The 21787-nt window shown below is 33.6% G+C and overlaps 3 protein-coding genes across 3 annotated transcripts; all 3 read right to left on the reverse strand.

The window, feature by feature from the left end:
• Positions 1–215: 215 nt before the first annotated feature.
• On the reverse strand, positions 216–6391 carry LOC143604803 (fimbrin-1-like). The gene is made up of 15 exons (XM_077081176.1): positions 6322–6391; positions 5752–5886; positions 4711–4881; positions 4394–4632; positions 3388–3559; positions 3267–3305; positions 3106–3174; positions 2894–3010; positions 2601–2812; positions 2299–2454; positions 2016–2215; positions 1506–1663; positions 1307–1403; positions 666–757; positions 216–580 (listed from the first exon to the last, which is right to left on the reverse strand). The coding sequence occupies exons 2-15, from the start codon at positions 5836–5838 to the stop codon at positions 329–331; spliced, it is 2061 nt and encodes a 686-aa protein (XP_076937291.1). The 5' UTR covers positions 5839–5886; positions 6322–6391; the 3' UTR covers positions 216–328.
• Positions 6392–8946: 2555 nt separating this feature from the next.
• LOC143604802 (rho GDP-dissociation inhibitor 1-like) lies at positions 8947–11332 on the reverse strand. Its single transcript, XM_077081175.1, has 5 exons — positions 11070–11332; positions 9981–10047; positions 9386–9604; positions 9182–9306; positions 8947–9096 (listed from the first exon to the last, which is right to left on the reverse strand). Exons 1-5 carry the CDS (start codon positions 11220–11222, stop codon positions 9022–9024), a joined length of 639 nt encoding a protein of 212 aa, XP_076937290.1. The 5' UTR covers positions 11223–11332; the 3' UTR covers positions 8947–9021.
• A 3916-nt stretch (positions 11333–15248) lies between these two features.
• On the reverse strand, positions 15249–19505 carry LOC143604804 (sodium/hydrogen exchanger 4-like). The gene is made up of 14 exons (XM_077081177.1): positions 19312–19505; positions 19072–19191; positions 18893–18990; positions 18066–18125; positions 17796–17842; positions 17506–17700; positions 17301–17344; positions 17085–17154; positions 16869–16969; positions 16224–16325; positions 15974–16118; positions 15832–15894; positions 15671–15754; positions 15249–15581 (listed from the first exon to the last, which is right to left on the reverse strand). The coding sequence occupies exons 1-14, from the start codon at positions 19503–19505 to the stop codon at positions 15297–15299; spliced, it is 1608 nt and encodes a 535-aa protein (XP_076937292.1). The 3' UTR covers positions 15249–15296.
• Between the last annotated feature and the right edge of the window lie 2282 nt (positions 19506–21787).

Consider the following 21787-nt stretch of genomic DNA (forward strand, 5'->3'; position numbering starts at 1 on the left):
CTACTTAATGTTTTGATGCGAATTTGCAATGTTAATATGAAACATGTAATTGACAAAATATAGCCTGTGAAGTATTAACTAAACTAGTAAATGAGATTTTTAAAGGGAAAAGAACAAATTTTGAAAATTTAATCCAATCACTAATCATGTTCAACTGGTTTGACTAACCGGCGGCCCAAATGAAGATGATTCAAGAGTACTCAACCGAACTGGCAATGTAGATGGTTCCTAAGTGCAGGAAATCAGACCTTGTATTTTTTGTATAATATCTAATTTTTTTCCTTTCCATGTTCTGCTATCCAAAGTTTGTACAAACCAAAACATACTATTACAAGGAAGTGTCATCCTGTCCTGTCACCGATGTAACCGTATCCGCAGTTTCAGACGCCACATCATCGATCGACAAGTTGGAGATCTCGGGACCCGCTTGGCTATCATCATCCCCATTAACAGAAACTTCCGGAGACCCTTCAGGAGTATCAGCAATCGATGATGGAGATGATTCAGCCTCATCCTTAGACTGCTGCAGGCTCCAATACATAAGGCTGGCGGTAAGCATAAGTATCATCTTTTGATTCACCTGTAAATTAAACACATGTTTCGATTCGCCACGTCAGATTGTATGCACATAAATGCTAAGACTTGTAACAAGCTACCCAAATTACCTCCATGATGTCTTCGGGTAACAAGAAGATCGAGCACCCAAGCTTTCGGGCAACACTAATTATGTAAGTTGCATTCAGCTTCTTTTCATCATCTAATCACAACCAACAAAAAACAAGATCATGGTGTGGTAAATCCAGATTTTTCTAAACCGTGTTCTTGATCGAGTCTGAAACGAACCAGGTTAATTCTTTGATTTATAAAGGGATAAAATTGTGAAATAATAACCAAGTTTCAATATTATTACTTTCTTTAACTATAAAAACCACCCAAGTTTTCATTATTGTTCCATTGTTATGAAAATTTTCATTATTGTTCCATTGCTATAATTTTTTTCATAATTGTTTATATATTGAACGATTTAACACGAAACTTGGTTATTATTTAGTGACTTTTTTTTCTTCAGAATTACCTCCTACTTTAGGTTAAACTTGGAACAAATAATCACTAAACAGTAACCAACTTTCAAATATGTTCCATTTGGGCCACTTAATTTAAAAAAAATAACATAAAAAACTTCACAGCGATATTGAAACGTAAGGTTTTGTAATTTATTAAAAATTTAGTGACTTTTTACAAGATGCCAAACAAATCCATTATTATGATTATATACACAAGCTTGAGTTATGAGGAAGCATATTACCACTTTTACCCTTGGTAACAAGGTTCCAGTTGACAACTCTAGGCTCAACTGCACTCAAGAGTTGAAGGAAGAATATTCCACCGGAAAGGCTCTTATCCTGCACACATAATACAAGAAAGTATCCAATCAACATTAATGCACAACAAAATGACCGATCATGAAAAACAAATAAACACATCAATACATCATTGTATCCAACCTTAAAACTGTCCATCTGAGATGTTCTGCCTGCTATCTTCACTTTTTTGTTTGCCCATTTCAAAATATCTGCATCGGTTATCTCCTTACCTTGCGATCGCGATCTTAAGTTCTTTAAAAGTTGAAGCATATGAAATCTCATCAACTGCCACAAGAAAGCTGACAAAAATGTAAATTAAAAATGAGTTCTATCACAAGATTATTACTTGCCATGCAAATTAAAATGGGTTATATTTTATCTTGGACGGGTCAAAATTGCTGGTCAAACAGGTTGAAAGTCACACAGAGTCTACTTTAGTTGGATATACAATACTAAATGCTTCTATTCAAAGATTCAAATTTTTATTGTAATAATATTGTTTTTTATATTTATAATTAGCATGGACATTATTTATAATCTAACACAACCCATTCTGTTTCAACCTGTGCTAACAAATGATCCATTTTCCTGCTGGACCCACCCATGCAGCCAACTAAAAAATGCCATAAAATAACTTGAAAACCGTGTTACCGAGTATGAGTTTCTTGTTCCCTTGAACGAAATCATTTCCCGCCAAATTCACAACTGAAAACTTTAATTGCTTTCCTAATTTAATAACTTGATTGCAATTCTCAACTTTTCTAAATGGCATCTTAATTGGAGGTTTTGTTGCTTGTTTCCAGTTAACTGAACCTGGTGAAACCTTATCAAGAACTTCTAGAAGTACCCATCTGTATAAACAAGATGCAATCTTTATTGCCTAAAAACAATAACAGAGCCTGAAACATAAGGTTTTAGTAAAAAAAAAATGTACCCATTTCTGACATCCTCAAAAAGATTGTTGACATAAGAAGAAATCCCAAGACTGTTGATCCAGAGCCTGAAACACCTTTCTTCTCTTGACATTTGTGCGTCATCTGTCATCATCTCAGCAAAGGAGATATTTTTACTATCAGCAGATAGACCATTTCTGCAACACGTTTCCAACCCGATATTCATTATCATATAAGGTGTTACAGGAGATGGTGTTTAGATGAGGTTTTGCTCCTATATAATCACATTCAAAATGCATATCCAAACACCCTATAAAATGCATCACAAATTAAGCTAAGTGACCTTTGGTGGAATATTTGTGCAAGAAATGCAAGATTTAGATTTGCTGAGCCTTCTACAATGTCCTTTGGAGTTAGGTATCTTTTGCAGTCCATTTTTTCAGCATGTGAAAGTACCAAATCGGCCCTTTCAACAGGATCCTTGGCATCAAGAGTGGCTGGGCTCCCGTGCTCTGGTGCAAGAACATTAAGCAGGTAAGCATAAGCTTCACCATCCTACATAATGTAACAAATGGCATTTTCTAGTTATGAATGCTATAACAATAAGTGGAAGCTTGAAGAATCTAAAGAAATTACCTTAAGATCAGATGAGAAGTTTGTTACAGGTTTCTTGTAGCCTGCCTTTTTAAGATGAAAGTTCATCCATTTTAGTAAGAGCTTTTCGGGTGATAATCCCATGATCTCCTCAACATCCTGCAAATTGATATATAGTAGCATCCCGTGTACATAAATAATCAAATGTAAATGATAAAAGGTTATAGAAAAAAGATAATAACAAAAAAAGTTACACTGTTGTCCTCCACTAGTTCCAGTAGTTGCGGTGTCTTTCTAAGGTTGAGATCCGCCAGAAGTTGTATCTGGAAGTGTTGCAATTTCAAGAAGCAAGTGTTAAGATTTTAAGAAATTATAAAATGTTAAAAAAACAATAAAATGAACATATAATTTCCACCTTTATGATTTGGGAAATTAGACCAAGTACCAAATGAGGCTGCAAAACAAAAGTGGTAAATAAAAGATTACCAAAACCTAAAAAATCAAATTTCAGTATAACTTTAAGCCATATATCTTACTCTTCCTTCAACCAGATCCTGAGTGCCAATATTGACAACTGTACATCCAATAGCTGTAGCAGAATTAAGGCAAAGTGTATGGTTTTCATTTCTTTCCCACGGATTAAGTACTCTCTTTGTGTTGATAGCCCGTTCGTCTATTGTATTTGGCACAGCAACATTGATAAGTTTACTGCATTATACCATAATAATACATTAGAAAACCCACCACAAACTAGAGATTTTTGTGCAGCTGGTGATTTCAACCCATTTACTTAAGAATGGTTGATCTGGATTGCGTTTTATCTCAAACGGGTCACAAGTCACAACTCAAACATAAATCTAAAAGGGAAACGAGTTAAACAGGCCAAAGTTGACTAAAGTGTATAATAAATGGATGTGGGTAAGGGTGTAAACAAGCCGAGCCTAAAACACAATATCGACTGAAGTTGGTTATCTTTTTATGCATGTTTAACTTACGAGAGCTCAAGTTCCGCTCTTTCAGGCTCTATTTTTATGGCTTTTATACATTTATAATATTTATATAGGTATTTTAGTTATAACTTTAAGATTTAACATAATATACATTATACAACTATTTGTATCTTAAATTTATAAAATAACAATTATTATGTTTATAATATATATTTAGTATGATCAATAAAATTTTATAAATAATAGGCTCGTTTAGGCTGCGAACCAGCTCGATAAGGTGAAGCTCGGGCTCGTTAATAAACAAGCTTATTTTTAAGCTCGCTCTCGTTTAATCTTGGCTCAATTCGAGCTTTTAGCGAGCCAATCTTGAGTACCTCACAAGTGGCTTGGCTCGTTTACACCTCTAGTTTTAGGCAACCAACTTATTTACCCTACAAAAACAGAAATTTGGCTAATTACGGTTACATTTTTCTACAATTAATCCTTTTAGAAGAACATTTTTTTTAAATTGTTCTTTTTGTGTGCCCATTTGGTTGAAAACACTGGATCCAATACATAGTAAAGCATGATAGAGCAGACCGTGCTTAAATACCATAGAAGAACTCCATCTCTAGCAAGTTCAACCAACTCATTAGTAGCAGGATCAATAGGAAGAAACTGCTTCATAAACGGATCATCTCTAAGATAACTATTAATGTGAGCAACATAAGATTTCTTTTCTGATTCATCAATGGTGTGAAGCAGTGTTGTGGTTGTTGCATTTAGAAACGAAGTCGGGCTCTTCACATCACCAGATTTTGTTGCAGCTAGTGATTCTAGAGTCAAATAAGCCTGCACATGAGTAATTACCCTAAGGAACTAACACAAACTTCATTAACATATTTAAGAAATGATTGAACGAGTAACTACTTTTAGGAATCCTTCAAAATCGACTTCATTACTTGTATCAAAACCAGATGCACATAATATCTCCTTTATTTCATTTTCTTTAAATGTCTCATTGAAAGGCTTTAGCTTCACAAGCAAGGCCGGTAAGTCTCCAATAAGAACTTGCCCATTTTGGTTCTTTAGTGCTATAAACTATAAAACCATAAACAAAAGGATCGTCAAACAAATAATCACATAATCAGTTAATTGGTTGATTCTTTTAAAGTGATTATGATTCTGAAATTATGACTTTTTGGATTATAATAACAGATTTGAAGAAGTTTGTAACAAGTTGTAAGAAATCTCATTGCATATCCTGGTTTTAATCAACTTTTACCACATTTTTATTATTGAAGTATTGCAATCACAATAATCAGTTCTAGACGCGCATCCAAACGCCCCTTAAATCTTACAAAAACTGGTTCCTTGAAATCTTGTTATGTTGACCATAAACAATCACTTTCACCCATACCTTCATAATAAGGATAGCTCAGTGCAATTATAACACCAACCTCCTACATGTTTCCCCAAAATATTAATATTTGGGCCCAAATAGTCAAAACGGTTGAATTTGGTGCTGATGTGCGGATGCCGATCCACCAATTTGGTGCTGATGTGGCCCTGGGGCCATCGGCAAAACACCGCCCCCTCATATTGGGGCCAACATCAGTGAAAATTGTGAGGAATATTCACCTAGAAAAATTCCATCACCCACCAATTTAATTTACTTTTTGATATATAAATATTATTATTTTATTTAAAAATGGAGGGAGGGAAGCAAATTTGGGCGTATTTCCTTGATATTGTGGAAGAAACTGGAGGGGGAATGATGTGTTGTTGACATGGCACAACAGAGAAATCGGGGAATACAACCCATAGTCTAAGACTCTAAGCGATAAATTTCAATCTAAAAGCTCATCCAAACGCGCCTTAATAAATCATCAACCACTAGCTCAAAACATAGCAGCAATGTAAGGAACAACAAATTAATATCAATTAAGAAGGAAAATAAAAAGTAATCACCTTCGATTTGAGGCTACGAAGCTGAACTTGAGTGAACTGGCTTTGAAGCCAATGATCAGAAACAATTACTCCTTCAAACCTAGACATCACTTTCACAATCACAGCAGCAGCCAATCAAATTCAACTAATTAATTCCTAGCAAAAAATAATCAATTAATTATAATCAGAGTAAAACTAACTCGTCAAATCGATAAAATAATAATAATAATAATAACTTAAACGAATAATCAAACATGAGTACTTAAAATGATAAATTATTAAAAGAAGTAAACGTGCAAAAACAAAATACAATACATTAGTCGGTGAGTAGTCAAAAACCGTACACAAACTCGATTAACAATTCAACACGAATCAATTTCAATTGTTCAACACGAAATTGAAGCAGAAAACAATACAAAACTGAGATGATAATTGATAAGTGTTTAATTGAAGTGAATTAAACTTTGAAGAGTCAGTTACAGGTTAACGTGAATCGATTATACGCAAAGTTAGAAAGAAGTGTGTGATTTAGGTTGAAAATATAATATTATTGTTATTATTATTATTATTATGGGAAGGTGAGTTTTGTACCAGTGTTAGCATGAACAAGGCATGGAGGGAGGGAGGGAGGGAGAAGAGGACGCCAGTTATTGTGTGGGCGCCTATTTTTATTATTTATTATGTGAATTCAATTGAATTGAATGCCTGTCTCTACTCGCGCGTGGATGGGGGATCAGTACACGCGTCTCGTTCGGTCAATGGTCCTGTCTCTGTGGGGATGACCTCACACACACATTTTTGGATATTGTCTGGCTTTCCAGTTGAATAAACTTGTAATTGAATTATGATCAAAATGTTATTAAATCAAGTTTTATTATACTCGATTTCTTATATTATTTAAGTTTTATGGTTACCAAAGGTATCAAGAAATTGAATGAAAGTTTTACTTTTACTAGGGGTATGGGTTAGTGATTGTCATAAAAAAGTGTGATTTAGTAGTAAATAAATTTAGAGATCACGTGAGTGGTTGAGAAATTAAGTTATAGTTCTATTTGTTAGGGTGAAAGGAGTGATGATTCTCACTAGGCACACCAATTATAGTTAGTCAGATCATCCTATCGCTTGAAAAATAATTTACATGCCAGGGGGTGATTACTTTTTTTTTAGAACGGCGATTTTCTTATATTTAGGCTACCACGCTCTTCAAATTTGGAGAGTCCCGATGTCCCATTCTGGCCAGACTATGTTGTCTTAACCGGGCCCACGCTGGTTTCAGAGTTTGGCTTGGGCGTTCCACCGGGAAACCATACCGCCGACTGCCACTTGACAGCCGTTGTGCCACCACAAGAGCAGAACTCTCTGGCGTAACACACGGTGAAAACCCGGGTGGGCTCAGGATTCAAACTGACAACCTTTGAACAAGGCCTAGCTCAAATCCTTCATTGTCAATATCCACCCAAATATGACACAAGCGGGATTCGAACTTAAGTCTCCACTGGAGAACCCAAGCCTCTTACCACTAGGCCACAAGTGAGGGATACCAGGGGGTGATTACTTGATCACTTAAATCCAATATTTAAAAATTAAAAAAAAAAGAAAATAAATATAAATCAAGTTAAATAAAAACAACTTTTCATCGATTTAGGGGGTGTTTGGGATTCCTTATTTTACCTCCTTATAAATTTTCATTAAGTTAATAAGTTACAAAAGTGTAACTTATGAAACTTTTCCTTTCACAATATAAGCAATCCCAAACACCTTATTGCTTTTCAAAAAGTTAATAAGTGATAAGTTGGTGAAAATAAGCAATCCCAAACACCCCCTTAAAAAAACTACAATAAAGATTTAAAAACCTAAAACATAAAATTTTAAAAAAGAAAAAATGAACCTAAACGTGGTTGGAAACAGTTGGGTTAGAAACAGTTCATCTTAAACTAAATCTATTTGTTCTGTTATGGCTAGCAGCCTAGCACGAACCTTTGGTCTAAACGGTTTTTTCTTTATACTCGAACCTTTTTTGCTTGAACATTCAATTTGTTTTTTTTTTATGAAAGAATGTTAAAGAGTAGGAGAAAAAAACATCTTTTTCTTTTTACTCGAACCTTCTTTCTGCTTGACCCTTTCATTTGTTTTTTACATAGTGTAAAAATAAATTTTTTATTTTCTCAACGGTAAAAAACCGTGCCCTAAAGTCACATTTTCTCAATTTTTCCCATTTTCACCATCATTCAATGATGATATTTATCCAAGATACAAAACACAGGGTAGTATTTCGTGATGATCATGGAGTAATGGAGGTCCATCAACTGAACCATCTCTAAAGTTTTATATTTATTACTTAAAATATTTGGTTAATTATTGATTTAGTTTACCAGCTCAAATGAAAACAGTTTAGGAGTACTTAATGTAGACGGTTTCTAATCCGACCAGCCGGTTTGTTTCTAGAGAACCGGTTGAAAACAAGATAATTCAAATATCGAATTTGTAAAATAAAGAAAACCTTATCATGAATCTCTTTCTACCCCTATCCTACTAATATTTTGTTAAGAGCATTTGTAATTGCTTTGTCTTAACAGAAAAAGACTAAAATTTGGTGTAAGCTAAATGAAAATTAAGCAAATATTTCAAAGTGTGCATAATTGAACATGAGATTTGACATAAAACATGTGGTTTGTTTGTCAATACAAAGATGCAACCATCTTACATTATTGGACCAAATGAATGGAGAATTAATGAAATGGACAAGGTAATGAATTAGGCATTGAATTTGAATGATCCATTTTGTTTCATTGGTTGATTTGAGAGGATAGAAAATATTTTAAAGCATGTTGTTTGATTTGTAATTTGTTTCTTCATAGTTTTATTAATTTAGATTGTCATAAAATAGTATATATTCAGAAAAATATATAATTAATATTATTTTTTTTATATTTCAACAAATATTTTTATTCAAAAACTTGGTATCTTAAAAGAATACTATTCAAAATTTTAATTACTTTGCGTAAAATAATCATCTGCATTGTTTTAACAGTTAAAGATGATGCATACTTTGTTAGAATGAACAAGAAACACTGATATCAAAGACAACAAAATAAACCTGTCATTAAAGATAAACAATGCAGAAACCAACAAAAGAAATTTGTTTGCACTTCTGTATCAAAATCTAACAGAAAACACAACGATCACCACAAAGACGCTGTGGTCATAACATCAGACTAGTCAAAAATTTCCTAAAGAATGCGAAAGGAATTTCCAATATAACCATAAAGCGGTTCTGCAACGATCTGGATCCTACTTGGCCCAGTCTTTCTGGATGTCAAAAGTGTAGTTAAGCTCCAGGTAACACTTATTATCATCATCAACAAACTGAATACATAGTACAAACAAGTATAAGCTTTATATTCTTATAATTATACTTAACACACTGGATTATTCATGAGTTGGAAATTACCTTGGTTTTTGCAGTATAATTTCCTCTAGCTAAAAAACCCGAGGGAGTAACCTCTTCAGGCATTACATGTGTGTACGATTCTGCTTGCGGGCTGAAGGTCCCGAGCATTTCTTTTGAGTTGTCAACTGCATTATTAAAATTCAACATAAAACGACTAAAATAATTAATAATAATAATATATTGCCATCAAAAGATAGAGGGTACCCTTGAGGCCCGTTTTCCAGACGGTGTTGGTGTACTTTAGCCCGCAAACAATGTCATTGCTAACCTTAATTGAGAATTTCAAATTATATTTGCTTCCTTCTTTTAGAGTAAACCAAGGGGCTTTTGGGTTCCCGGAATTGGGGATTTCAAGAACGATATCGGGTCTATCAGGAGAGACTATAGAAAGGCTCAGTATCTTTACATCTGGTTCTTGAACCTCTGTCACAAATGTTAATGGTACCATAAAACATATCAGGGGCAAATATGTAATTTTAAGTTGGTGACAAAATACAGGGGCAAATATGTAATTTTAGTTTAATAGTTAGTCAAAGAAAGGAAATGCTGCAATTCATATGGGACACTCTAAACTGTTGTAAACTTTATTGGAGTAAAGGTTTAGAGGTCAAAATTTGGATGCTAACAAATGGGAAAAAAGTTTCTCCAAAAGTTATTACTTTTTACATATATGAGTTAAAGTATACGCCACGTCTAGATGGCGAAAGATGAAAGTTCTACTCTAAACGGTTAGCATAATTATATTCGTTTCCGCATGGAAGAAAATAAAAATAATAAAAAGGAAGAGAGAAAAAAATACCTTCGACCTGATTGACATCAACGCCTCCGAGCAGCTGCTCTTTCCACCTCCTCAAGCTCTCATCATCCTGAACCAATGACGCATGGTCAAGAACATCAACAAGCACTTATTTTTATCCAAAATAATTGATGCCGTAAAAGGTTTCACTACATAATAAAATATAAACTTCAAAATGAAAATGGCCTAAGTTTTCGTACGGGTTGAATGAATCAGGTTGGGCTGGCCACATGCTTTAAGTCCAAAAGTTTAATGTATTATAAAGCATTCAGTGTGTCAAATATGATTACAAAAATTATATTGTTTAGGTAACAATTGAAATTTATGACAAAAAAAATTAGAAGGTTTTATGTGATAAAACTACCCTTTTGGGAAACTTTTGACCTGTTTAAAATTTCCTTTCTAACTATCTGTTTATTTAACCCTTTTGACCCGTTAAAGCTATAAGTCTAAAACATAACTCATAGAGTATGCAAATGAATTAAGAAAATAAAAATATTGTTATAACAAGAATATGCAAACAAAACAATAAACCAAGATTCACTGGGCTGGTTAAGACTTTCAGGATAAGATACACATCAAATGAATAAAGTAGAGGTGTGCATGGGTGGTTTTAGACTTTTAGACTCAAACCGAACAAAAGCAATAAATATGGTTTTCGGGTTTTTGAAAGAGATTCAGTTTCGGATTTTTCGGTTTTCACAATGGGTTCGATTTGGTTTTGCTTTTACCATTTGTGCTTGAAAACCTTGGGTCAAAAAATGGCCCAAATAATGAATTTGGGCCAGAAACTGCGGGCCTAACTGCTTATGTTAATTAATGATTAATTGATCATTTCACATTTGGACATAAACTTTCTGGCTACACAATTTATAATTTCTTATAAATTACTTAAAAACAGTTTTCTCGGTTCGGTTTTTCAGTCTTTGGTTGATAGCAAAACCGAACCAAAAAATCGCTTTTTTAAAAACATAAAAACCAAACCTTCTTTTTATTATTGGGTTCGGTTATTTTGGTTTCGTGAACACCCCTAGATAATAAAGTAAAATGATAAATCATTCATGTATGCAAATGTGATAAGAAAGTAAGAACCTTGTCTTTCTCAAGATGCTCTTTGATACTAATCTTGGGGCCCAACTGTATTTGGGCATCTTCTTCATCAGTTGCATAAGAAGATTCAGATTCATGACCTGGCGCTGCAGATCCAGATGCAGGTGCTCCTTTATCATCATCAGTACCACCCATCTTGCAGGAAATTAACCTTCTACAAGGTAAAATAATTAACCAAAAATATTGAAATTTAGTGAGACATTATGCAAGATTCTGCAATCCCATGAAACATAACAGTGGTAAACTATAAATAAAAGGTACAAAACTAAGAAAATGACCAAATATGTCAACCTTTTGACTTTTTTTTTTTGTGAATTGGTGGGAGAATTGTCTAGATGGAATGATGAGGTTATACAAAAGAACCCTTTATTAGCTTTATAAATGCAATGAATTGTAGCTTAGACATGATGAAAAATGAGGCAAAAGTATTAAAATATGGGGGCATACACCAAGATTCTGGATTCCCATGTGAGTCATTGAATTCCATGAACAGTGAAAAGTACACATAAAAGGTACACATACAAAAAAATGGATGAAAATGAGGCATTGTGGGTTGGTGGAAGCATTATCTGGAGTCTAGACATCTCTCATGGTTAGAAATAACAGCAGGTAATGATGGATTTTGCAGCCAATTTATTTTAAAATAATTTGATCTGATAAATATTTCTAATAACTGTTAAGCTGGTTAAAGTAAAAAGTTTAGCTAAAAATGAATAGTCTAGCCAAGATATTGTAAATTTGTTTTATATATGTTGGCTTTGTAGAGGTTCGGGCCCGGTTGGATGAAAACATGGCTTAGGTATAATGAAGATTGAAGAAATGGAAGGTCTTAGGGCCGACCCTATATCTCTTTATCAGGGCATGTTTATGTTTTCTTGTTCCCCCTAGACTGGTCTCTATACAATCATATGTCATTGTTGTTGTAATTTCACATCACGAGTTCTGAGAGCATATAGCAATAATAAATTTCTGGTTGCAGTCCATGGACGTAAGTCATCTTAGACCGATTCCTTGTGTTTCGTGTTCATTAGCTTTTTTTTTTAGGAGCAAATTTTCTGAACACAGCATCATATTTATTAAATGCAATGCATTGAAGCTTCTATATACATGTATGAATCTGCAATCCTATGAAATGTGTGAATGGTGCATGTCATGACCAGTGAAAAAGTATAAATTATGACAGAAAACTTTGAAAACCAACACTATTTTATTGTGGGTTGGTGAAATGAATTATCAAAGAGCCTTTAACCACAATAAAAGCAAAAACAATAAAAACCTTTTAACGGAAAATTACCAAAATGTCCTTATGTTATAGAGAGAGATTTCGTTTACGTCCCCACAAATCAAAAGTTCCTAGAAACATCTCCTCAAATCAAATAACGCCTTCTGGCCCCAAACACAAGCAGGACGTGTTTGGATGGAATATTAGACATTTTGTGGATAGAAAAGAAATAAAAGTAATCTTGTCTATAAAATTAGACATTTTGAGGAGAATCTGTATCGAAATGCAATAAATAATTGATCCGTGAATTTACTGACTGGTAGAAATAATAAACAGAACAAAATTGTGGGTTGGTGAAAGAAAGAATAGAACGATGATGACATACATACATACATACATACCTGTCTGTGAGGATAGAAAAGAAAAGAAAAGAACGCAGGACGAAATGATGGATTGTTATTATTATTATTATTATTATTCTTCTTCCAAAGAATTAAGCCTTGACCAACTAGGAAGGAAGGATCATCATCATGATTATTTATCCGGTGAAAGAAAGAAAGAAATCGGGACAAAATTGGGGGAAATTATTATTATTATTATTATTATTATTATTGTTCGATTAAAGAGAGAGAGAGAAAAAAGAGGGTCAAAGTTGCTTATTTTAACGGAAGGAGAACATGCGGGAATGGTCTGGTGGTCGTGTGGTGATCCAAATATGGTGCGGTGCTCATTACCATTATCAATTGGCCACCCCTAATTCCACCATGATTCAACCTTTTAATATTAATATTATTATGCTGCTTATGTGCTATTTTAATTATGATTTATTACGTGTTTATTCTCATTTATAAATATAACCAGGTAGCGGCGATGGACACGGATTCTGTTGATATTTGCTAGGTTTATACCCGTACATACATTAAACCCAAAACACAAATTAGTAAACACCTGCAATAGTAGTGATACTCGTATAGCATATGATACAAAAATTTTACATATCTAAAACAACATTTATTCGGCCGGTAAAACACAGTCGTTGCATTTAGTTGATATCAGCTATGTTTGTTACGCTTCGGAACTAAACCCAAAAAATAGTTTCGTCAAGTTAACATTATTAAAACAAAAGTACTGGCGTTACGACGACGACCTGATGCAAATTCTATCGGTATCAATTAGGTTCATACGTGTACGAGAACTAAACCTAAAAAAATAATTTAATCGTATTTAAAAAAAATAAAAACAAATAGAACATAATTTAAAAAAAAAAACATAATTAAGAAAACCTAATGCAACAATCAATACATAGATGCATCACTAAAAAAAGCCAAAAAAAAAAATTGCTTCAATAAGGACTTGAACTTGGGTGGGTTGATTGGAATAAGAATGAAGAATTATAAAGCATTCCAACAACCATCAAACCAACTCAACACTTCCAATTACATCTCGAAAGTAATTAGATAAATAGTCAAAGTCATAACCTTAAAAAATTTTGTGACACCAAAATTCTCAATTATACTAATTATACTAATTTATAATACTTAAAATTGGTTTTGTGTTGGGAACGCCACTATTATATAATAAAAGTCATTGACACATATATTATTGCATATATGTAAATGCTATGTTACAAAGAGTTTACAAACTAGTTGTCATAACTCATAAGTCATAAGGGTAGTGAGAGCGGCTCTTTGCAGCACTCTTCATCTTTCATCCCTTTCTCATTCACGTGCACTATATTAGCTTTTCAACATTCCATTTTCAAGGGTTGGTATGAATATTTTTCAATCCTTAACCATTAATGAGTTCAAATCACAAAAATTAGGCTGATCCACTCTGTCCACACTAACACTACAAGGCCCCTACGATTGATACGTCACTTATATTCCATTCATTGTATAGTGGCTTAATGCCATAGCAATCTTACCACCATTCCTTTTGGTAATTTGTTGCTCCTAAATCCTAATCACCTTACCAGAGGGCGTAGTTCTTTGCATGTACATGCAGGAAAAGGGAAAGGTCATACTTGCACGTAGAGCACTCAGCGAAACCAAACACAAAATAGTAAAACAACACAATTATAACTACATCTTGACGATGGAGTTAGGCAAATTGGCAGAAGACAAAACTTTATTTGCTCAAAAAAGACTATTTTTGATTCACTAGTCACTTATCTTATTTTTCATTATTTATCATAAGACTGATAATTTATAATTGTTTCTGATTAAACGAGAATCCGTAAGACGAGTATACAAACACCAACATTGTTCATTCGTTTTTAACTTAACAAATGAAGAATGAAGGGACACGTAGATTTTCTTTATTTTTCGTTCACTAGGAATTTATGTGCTTAGTTATGTTCATTTGTAAACGAACATAAATATACATAGACGGGCATAAATATACACACACGGACATAGACACACACACAAGCATAAACAAGCATAATTATATAATAGCGTATATTGTCTATATATGCTATTATTATACACAAAATGAACATAAATATACACACAAGAACATAAATACATGACAAACGAACCTAAATGAATATGTAAATGAGCTAACCCAATTTATTAACCGGATATAGACGTACATTAAAGAACTTAAGAACGAACATACAAACATAGAGAAACGAACATAAAGGAACGTTCGTTAACCTTAATAAAGTTCAAATCAATGTAAACTTTGATTAAACATAGCTCCTTTGAAGTTCTTACAATATTTTTCCAAACAATATAACAAAAGAAGCTTTTCTTAAACCCAGTTGAGCAAATTTGGTGACAAAAGTTAAAAGCATTGTTTGTCATATCAGACACATGATCTAACTTATGGAAAGACGAAGCGTAAGCTTCATGTCATCAACGCAAACCCAGCAGGTAACACATCAAAAGACCTAAACCTTTCTCGTTCACACACGATCTAAATCATGACTTTGTGGATCCTAAACTCAGTTTTCTCCTTCAATTATATTCATACCGTGCACGAGTCTAGCATGAGGACTCGTTGCTACTCGGACCACCGAATATAGGTCTCATATACGTATGGTCAAACCTTCTCCAGTAAGAGTGGATAGTGTAAACAGGCCGGTCCATTAGCATCGACACATTTTCCTTTGCTCTTGACAGATTCTCTGAAGCGGATTCTTCTAAAGATAGTAACGGAAGTGTCATATCCTCTTTTGGAGATCCCGGGTCTCGAGGGTTCCGAGTGTTGGTGTGTGAACTTGCAGGAAGTAGATAATCTACTAGCGGTTTTGTCAAGAAACCAAACACCTGAAATACTCAGATATTTAATAAAGACCTGAATAAGAACAAAAAACTAACCATATTAGAACATGTGACAAAGTCACAAAAAGACTTACCACAGTACTGAAGAGAACAATCACAATAGTAGTGGTGATCATTGTAGCATTGTTGGGGTCTAGAGTCACTCCAGAGTGAGTAAACTAAATAATCCCGCGCACAAACAATTTCATTATTCGACTAAATACCGCAATAAAAAATTAGTGTTAAAACAAAATACCTGTTTGAATGCCAAGGCTACAGAGACCGCACCCCTCATGAGACCCGCCCACCAAATTACCATCTAAAAAATAAATTATGAAACAAAGTAAATTCAGAATATAACTAGATATGCGCGTGTGCATATGCGGGTGTGTGTCAACCTGCTGGTGTCCTGAGATCTTGGTTGACTCTCCCCCACTTCTGTGCATGTAATTAGAAATGATGGAAAGGGGAAATACAAGAGCAACACGTCCAACGGCTATCAATAACATCACAGTGCCGTACAGGGCCATTTTGGTCCAAAAACTGTGACAAAAAATGCAACTATGTCAAGTAAACAAACTAACGTAAAAGGGAAAATATGATGCGCGGGGTTGTAGATTAAAATTGTTGTAAAATGGTCATAATTACCTTAATGTGCTCATTTTCCACTTCTCATAGTCCAGAGCATCCATTCCCACATATAGGAATATAAATGTTTCAGCAATATAAGACAGTGTTGCAAATGCATACCTGGAAACATAGAACTCTCAAGATAAGTAAGCATTTCACCTCTAAGTTATATTACTTATTAAATTATAATTTGTAACTTTGCACTTTTGGGGTTACTTATGAGGAAATATGTCACCTAATAATAATCAAGTTGTTTCTAACCTCAAGAACCACTCAAGTTATAAAATTGTTCCTTTGTTGTGAAACTTTTTATATATGGGTAAAATCAAGTGATCTGTGAAGCAAATATGAAACTTGTTTACTATTTAGTGGTTACCCTTCTCAAGTTTACCTCAACAGGAGGTGATTGTGAAGAAATATAGTAACCCAAGTTTCATAGTTGTTAAGTTTAGGTTATTCAATGTAAACAATTATGAAAACTTCACTGCATAACTTGAGTGGTTCTATAGTTAGAAAAAGTATGTTACTTTACTGAACAATATTAAAATTTGGTTACTACTTTTATGATTTTATTATTTGATCACTTAATTTCTTCCCAATTGCTAAATGACTGACAGTAAGGCACAAGCATGACTGAATCTACATGCATTTTATCATACATGCCTGGTAGTGACTCTTGAGCTTTCAGTCACATTATGCCATGAGTAGTGAGACATTAAAACACCAGCAAAAAAGACTGTCAAAATCCCACTGAGCTCAAATAGCTGCAAAAAGCAACACCATATGGCATATATAGTTGAGGACAAAAATATGTAAAAGAATATAAACAAGATGAATATATAAATCAGTGACTCATGCACACGTTTATGCACCATTCACCTCGGCCAACATGTAGGACAAATATGCCACTAGAACCATCAAAGCAACTTCTCGAACACTTGAATGCCTGTCAAAGACTTAAAGCGATATGTAAGGCAAATGGAATTATTGATCTACATACACTCTATATGTATATACTCTTTCAGAAAGGAAGACTATCTTGTCACGCTTCTCGAATTAAGTTCATTATTATATTCAAAAATGAGTGTTAATCTGCCAAAGGACAGGCCTCTAAGAATGAATGCTGTCACAAGGCCAGCCTGCAGAGAACAAGTCATATAGATTGTTGGTTACATATGATTATAACAAAATTTTGGGATCCTCAAGAAGTTTCAAATCAAACAAGCGGAGCCCAAAATGTTTCAATTGGATGTTTATATGAGTTTTACATTGAATTAAAAGAACAAGAAATTGAACTAACTGCAATTCCAAGAATTGTGCTTGTAGTGAAGAGATACAAAAAGTCTAGAAAGATCCGAAGAGCTGTCTGGACATTAAGTGTATCTGCATTAATTTTCTGAACCGCATTGAAGAGTACAACCGACGTTGCGTCATTTACTACTCCTTCACCGAAAACTAAGCTGTATAGCAAAGGTGTCTCCTCTTGGTTCAAAACCTTCACACAGACTTTTCATAAACTACAGGAACTTATAAAAACCACAGAAATATGACATTTATAATAAGTAACTTATTTAATATATGCTGACCAACCTGTAATGTGCATACAGTATCCGTAGAGGAGAAAATAGTCCCAATACCTTAAAAGTACAGTTAATTTTTACAGCAGTTATGAGATCACGAGGCACGTTTAATACATAACCAACTTTAAGTAGAGAACCGTGAGAACCATATAGCATTTAAAGCAATAGGTAAAAGTGCTTATGCGGTTCTTGCAATTCTCTATTTAAAACTGGTTCTGTATTGAATGACGTCCCTTTATGAGTCAAAAGGTTATTAAAAAAAATTGATGTATTATCATACTTAGATACTCGCTGATAGCAAGCCCACTAAACCCTAACTTTGGGAACAGCCACCAGCTACCTACACAACACCAAGCCACACCACACTCCAAGTATCAATATAAGATGAAAGAGATTAAACATTGTAAATGAGACGAGGTCAACTAGGCTCGAGCTCGACCTCTTTATCTAAAGTTCGGCTCGTGAGTCATTTTTCAAGCTCGGGCTCATGCCGCTTATTATTAATTAATTAATATATGTTTGAATTATTTTTATATATGTTTTGAAAAACCTTAAAAGAGCCTAAGCTCGGCTGACGGTTTGAGTTCGTGTAGTACCTTAGGCTCATTTAAAGCTCAGGCTCGACTCGTTATTATTAATTCATAATTTATATACGTTTCTAATATTTTTTATATGTTTTGAGAAAAAACATAAATGAGCCTAAGCTCGAATAGGCTTGAGCTCATATTGCTTTGACTTACGAAAGCTCGTGCTCCATTTTTAAAGTTCAAGTACTTGGACTCTGCTCATTTATTATTAATTAATTAATTTATTTATATACGTCTCTAATTATTTTTATATATTTTTAGAAAAAACCTTCCATGAGTCTAAGCTCGGCTTGAGCTCATATAGTACCTTAAATGAGCCAAAGATCGTGTACATTGTATAATAAATTCATAGAATTCAGAAGTGGTAAAACTAAAAAAATACACATAGCTCGTTAAAGCTTAATGAGCCTAAACGATTTGAGGCTCGGGCTCTGCTCGTTCCAATCTCAAGTAGGTTGGCAAGTGGCTCAGCTCGTTTTGCACCGCTATGCAGAATGTAACATAAAATCATAAATAATACCAGCTGCAACTATAGAAGTTGATATGAGAACACCAGCGACTCCAAACAGCATGATAGGGAAAAAATTATGGAAGAACTGTTTCTTCTTCACTTGAAATCTGTTTAAAGTAAGATTAGATTAAAATTAGTTACAACAACAAGAAGCATGCTAATTGGTAACTGGTAATTAAATTACGTACCCAGCATTGAAAATAATGGGTGGAAGTAGATATATGAAGAAGAGTTCTTCATTGAATCTAAGCAGACGAGAACTCTTCCACTTGCTTGTGCATAAGATGATTGTTCCACAACACACCCCTGTATGTAGTAAATAACTAACTAAATTACATCTTAATTATTAATAAATAAAATAGAAATAATTATAATTAATGACCTATATTATATATAATGTAAAAGAAATATAGAAAATGTTATTTACGATGAGGATTGCAGCTATGGATTCGTTAAGCCAACGATAGGCTTCGAGCAAGTGTCCGACGACTAGACACAAACACAGTACGGCGATGAACAGTGTGATCGGGATGACGTCACTATGAGTGTCCTTCAGGTTCATCGCTACATGATCAGGATACCAATTATACAATGTGGAATTGTGATTCATCATCGTCTCCATTGTTCATTCGTTTCTTGATTAACATTATATTCTCCGATCAACGATTTCCCGGGAAAAAGGAGGAAGTGGCAGTGTTGTGGATGCATTAGGAGTTGACACGAGGCAGATGCAAATGCTACACGTGCGTTTCAGGGAGTATATCTCGTACGCAGTCGTCTGCTGACATGGACGGGGAGTCGGGACATGCTAATTTTCTTTTTTTAACGATGAATTTCTTTTAAACCGTATTGTTTATGAGACACGAATCCAAGTCCTCTCTCTAGCTCAAATGTTAGAAGGTATTTTCTATGTCGACGGACCACTACCCAATTGGTGGGGCATGCTAAATATGGTTCTGTGTTAAGGTTATTGATGGGCTTGAAAACTAATTGTTTGTGTTTTTATTGAAAAAAAAAATAAGAAATTATGTTCCCAAGTTTACTTAAGCAAAGAAAGAGGAAATGAGGAGTAATGTCCATCATTTCAAATGGGAAAGAATTAAAAATATAAATGAAAGGAACAAAAAAAAGAAATAAAAGGAATATAAGAGAAATGGAAAGAAAGGAAATAGTTTCATTTTTTTTTACTTGAGTTAACACGGGAACACACTGAATCAAACAAGTTATCGAATTCGTATCACGCTTGTCTTCTCATGGGCCATGGTTCCACCAATGATAGTCTTCATCGACTACCTATGGATCATCCAACACATGCTCTTTTTTGGGTAGTAATTCTTCCCAGAGGGGAAACTCCTATTCACGTGGGTGTGGGGGTGGATCTTTAATTGGGGATGGGATGGAATCTTCAATAACTTGTGGGTTTCAATTTTCTAATGCATTTTCTAGCGGTGATTTCGGAATTGAGAAAACATTGTTTTGTTGATTTGCCATGAGTACAAAGTGATGACAAAAGGTGAGATGTGAAGATGAAATCTAAGAAGTTTAAAAGTAGTCGTTATAAAAACTAGCCATCAAGAATATTATTTAAATAAATATAATAAAACAATAATAATATAACCAGTTAAAAATCATTTATTTAATACTAGTTATTTTTATTTTTTAAAAGTTTTAAGATTATTTATGTTTTTTAGTTGTTAATAATTGAACTCTTTGTATTTAATTAAAATTATTTAAGGCATCAAGATTCGCAAATAGCGTGATGGCATTTAGAAGTTAGAACCCTTTACATTATTGTTTGGCGGGCCCATCAGTTTAAAGGTAAGCCCATTACCCACTTTCTTAACCTGAAGCATAAAACTTTTTAGCCGGGCTATATCAAGTTGGAAGTTTAAAACCCTAGCTTTATTTTACTAGGCCATAAGTTCGCAATGCTATTCACTTCCATGCCAAATGCAATATATTATAACTAGGTTATTGACCCGTGCACGACACGGGTGGACGTGTAGAAATCGTCTAACAAACATATATAATTTTATATTATATTGTAATTTGTAATATGTTTTCTAGGACGACAACAAGATATTTAGTTGTAAATAATACTGGTATGAAAGGAAATTATTGTCAAACATAGATAAACCAAAATAAGATGCAAAGTACAACGTTTAGAAATACAATTAAAAGTTAAAAATTTAAAATTCATAAACTAATAAGTGTGTAGTTAGCGTAAGCAATGGCATGTGTCTACCATGAGTTCATATTCATATTCAACTAGGAAATCAAAGAGACGGTTAATAAGAAAAATTGACTAAGGCTCACTGGACTACATATTTAACTAACATGAATTAAAAATTCGTTATAAGCATCACACCTTATAGTTGATAAATAATCCATTTTCGTTACTCAAGGTTTTTGTGAGTATAAAAAGTTTTTTGTTGATTAACAAATAGTAGATAACATGTTGAGTACAAATTATTGTGGTGATCACTATATTGACTTCAATAAAATGTTAATATTATTAATGATTTGGAAAATCATATACCATGGGTAATCTAATTTTTAACATACAAAGAAGACAACAAAATGCAAATGTTATAAAAGTATGTTTTGAAAAGTAAGATAATTAAAACAATTAAGTGTAACAAATTCAAAAACATTTACTTTTTCAAACACCAGGTATGTTAAAGACTTAGATTTTAACATCTTACCTTAAAATGTAAAATAACCAAATTATAAAGCAAACCATAAATTCAGACGATATATAAAAATCCAACACAAATCAAACCAAATTGGAAACATGAAGAAATTTTCTTAGAAAACAAAACACACAAAAACTGAAAGGCAAAAAAAATGACTTCAAGTGTTGCATTTATTTTGAGCCTCCAACATCCATCACATATCAACCTT

The sequence above is a fragment of the Bidens hawaiensis genome, unplaced genomic scaffold, assembly GCF_021521415.1.
Source record: "Bidens hawaiensis isolate Kalapana, Puna unplaced genomic scaffold, B.hawaiensis_p1.1 tig00066778_1, whole genome shotgun sequence".
NCBI classification, from domain to species: Eukaryota; Viridiplantae; Streptophyta; class Magnoliopsida; order Asterales; family Asteraceae; genus Bidens; species Bidens hawaiensis.